A 1404-nucleotide genomic window follows, 5' to 3' on the forward strand; every position below is an offset into this window, starting at 1 on the left:
TGGGTTTCGCCTTCCGGAAAGAATCTTGCCAATCCAAAATCTGCTATTTTAGCATGAAATTTGTCATCTAAAAGTATATTGGGACATTTGATATCTCTGTGTATAATGCGAACATCAGAATCCTCGTGTAGATATGCAAGTCCTCGTGTTGTGCCCACTATAATCTTCAAACGATTTTCCCAACTCAAATATAGGTTGACTATGTACTGTTGTGCCCTGGTTATTTGCAGTCTCTAAATACAACTGCAGGGACTGCTGCTGTGCTTATAATCCAAATGCGAATAGATGGTATTCAATTCCTCTTTGTTTTCTTCCCCCGTCCATTCGTTTTCCTGTGGCAGCAATTGGTCAGCAACTCCTTATCAAGGGGAGCTCGACTGGATCACACCATCTTGCAGTCTGTAATCCAATAGCAAAGAAATGGAGGCTGTTGCCTGCATTGCACCATCCTCATTTGAATCCGTGCATTTGTGGAATTGAGAGAAAATTTGGCCCTACTGACAAATATGGCTGTGACGGCAGCTTTCAGGTCATTGTAGTAGGCGGGTCTTCGCAAAATGGTAACAGCTATGAACCCACAATAGAAATTTATGATTCATGGCATGTGATTGGAGAAGTCCCCTGTGAATATGCTGTGAGGTTGGCTGTGTGGACACCCAATGACACAGTCTACTGTAATGGAGTTATCTATTTCCTCACATCTGCTAGACCTTATAATATCATTGCATTTGATTTAGTGAAGGGTACTTGGAGTGAGGTCATGGTGCCAAGGCCTCAACAGCTCATGTGCTCCTTCCTTATAAAGAGAAGAGGTCGGCTTACTCTTGTGGGAGGATTGGGTTCTCCCAAGAAGTGTAAATGCTTGAATATCTGGGAGCTGCAGGGGGATGGGTGGCCGGAGATTGAAACGATGCCTGGTGAAGTCTTCAATAGATTTTTTGGAGAGAAAGCTGATTTTGATTATAAGTGTGCTGGCAGTGGGGATTGCTTGTATTTTTTCAGGGATTATCATTCAGAGATATTGGTGTGTGAACTCTTTGAGAATCAGAGGTCTAATTGGAGATGGATATCTTGCTTCACTTCTGTTGGGTCACAGTTTCCAAGATTCTCGTTTAGGTGCATGTTAGTTCAACCAAGTTTGGATGTTTTCCAATAAGAACTGGAAATCTGGGGATGTTTTCATAGCATGGAAGCCCACAAGATATGTGAAACTTCAGCTACAGGTTAGCTCAAGGATGTCGTTTTAAAAAGGATTTTGATAAATAACTAGCATTATTTTTACTATCATGGCTAACTCTTAAACTATTAGTATAGGCCTCCCAAGTCGCAGTGAAAACACCGGTGTGTAATAAGCTTAGAGTTATGCTTGAGCCCTAGCCTTTGCCAATTTACAAAAACTGCGGT

General features: G+C 41.9%; 1 protein-coding gene across 1 annotated transcript; it reads left to right on the forward strand.

Annotated features, from left to right (window-relative positions):
* Positions 1 to 205: 205 nt before the first annotated feature.
* On the forward strand, positions 206 to 1156 carry LOC149139875 (F-box/kelch-repeat protein At5g15710-like; the record flags this gene model as incomplete). The annotated part of the gene is made up of 1 exon (XM_089450846.1): positions 206 to 1156. A coding segment is annotated over one exon (951 nt), but the record flags the coding sequence as incomplete, so codon positions are not given.
* Positions 1157 to 1404: the final 248 nt, after the last annotated feature.

This window comes from Pinus tabuliformis, chromosome X (genome assembly GCF_031772625.1).
Source record: "Pinus tabuliformis cultivar Carrire ecotype Pingquan chromosome X, CPIR1, whole genome shotgun sequence".
Classification (NCBI taxonomy): Eukaryota; Viridiplantae; Streptophyta; class Pinopsida; order Pinales; family Pinaceae; genus Pinus; species Pinus tabuliformis.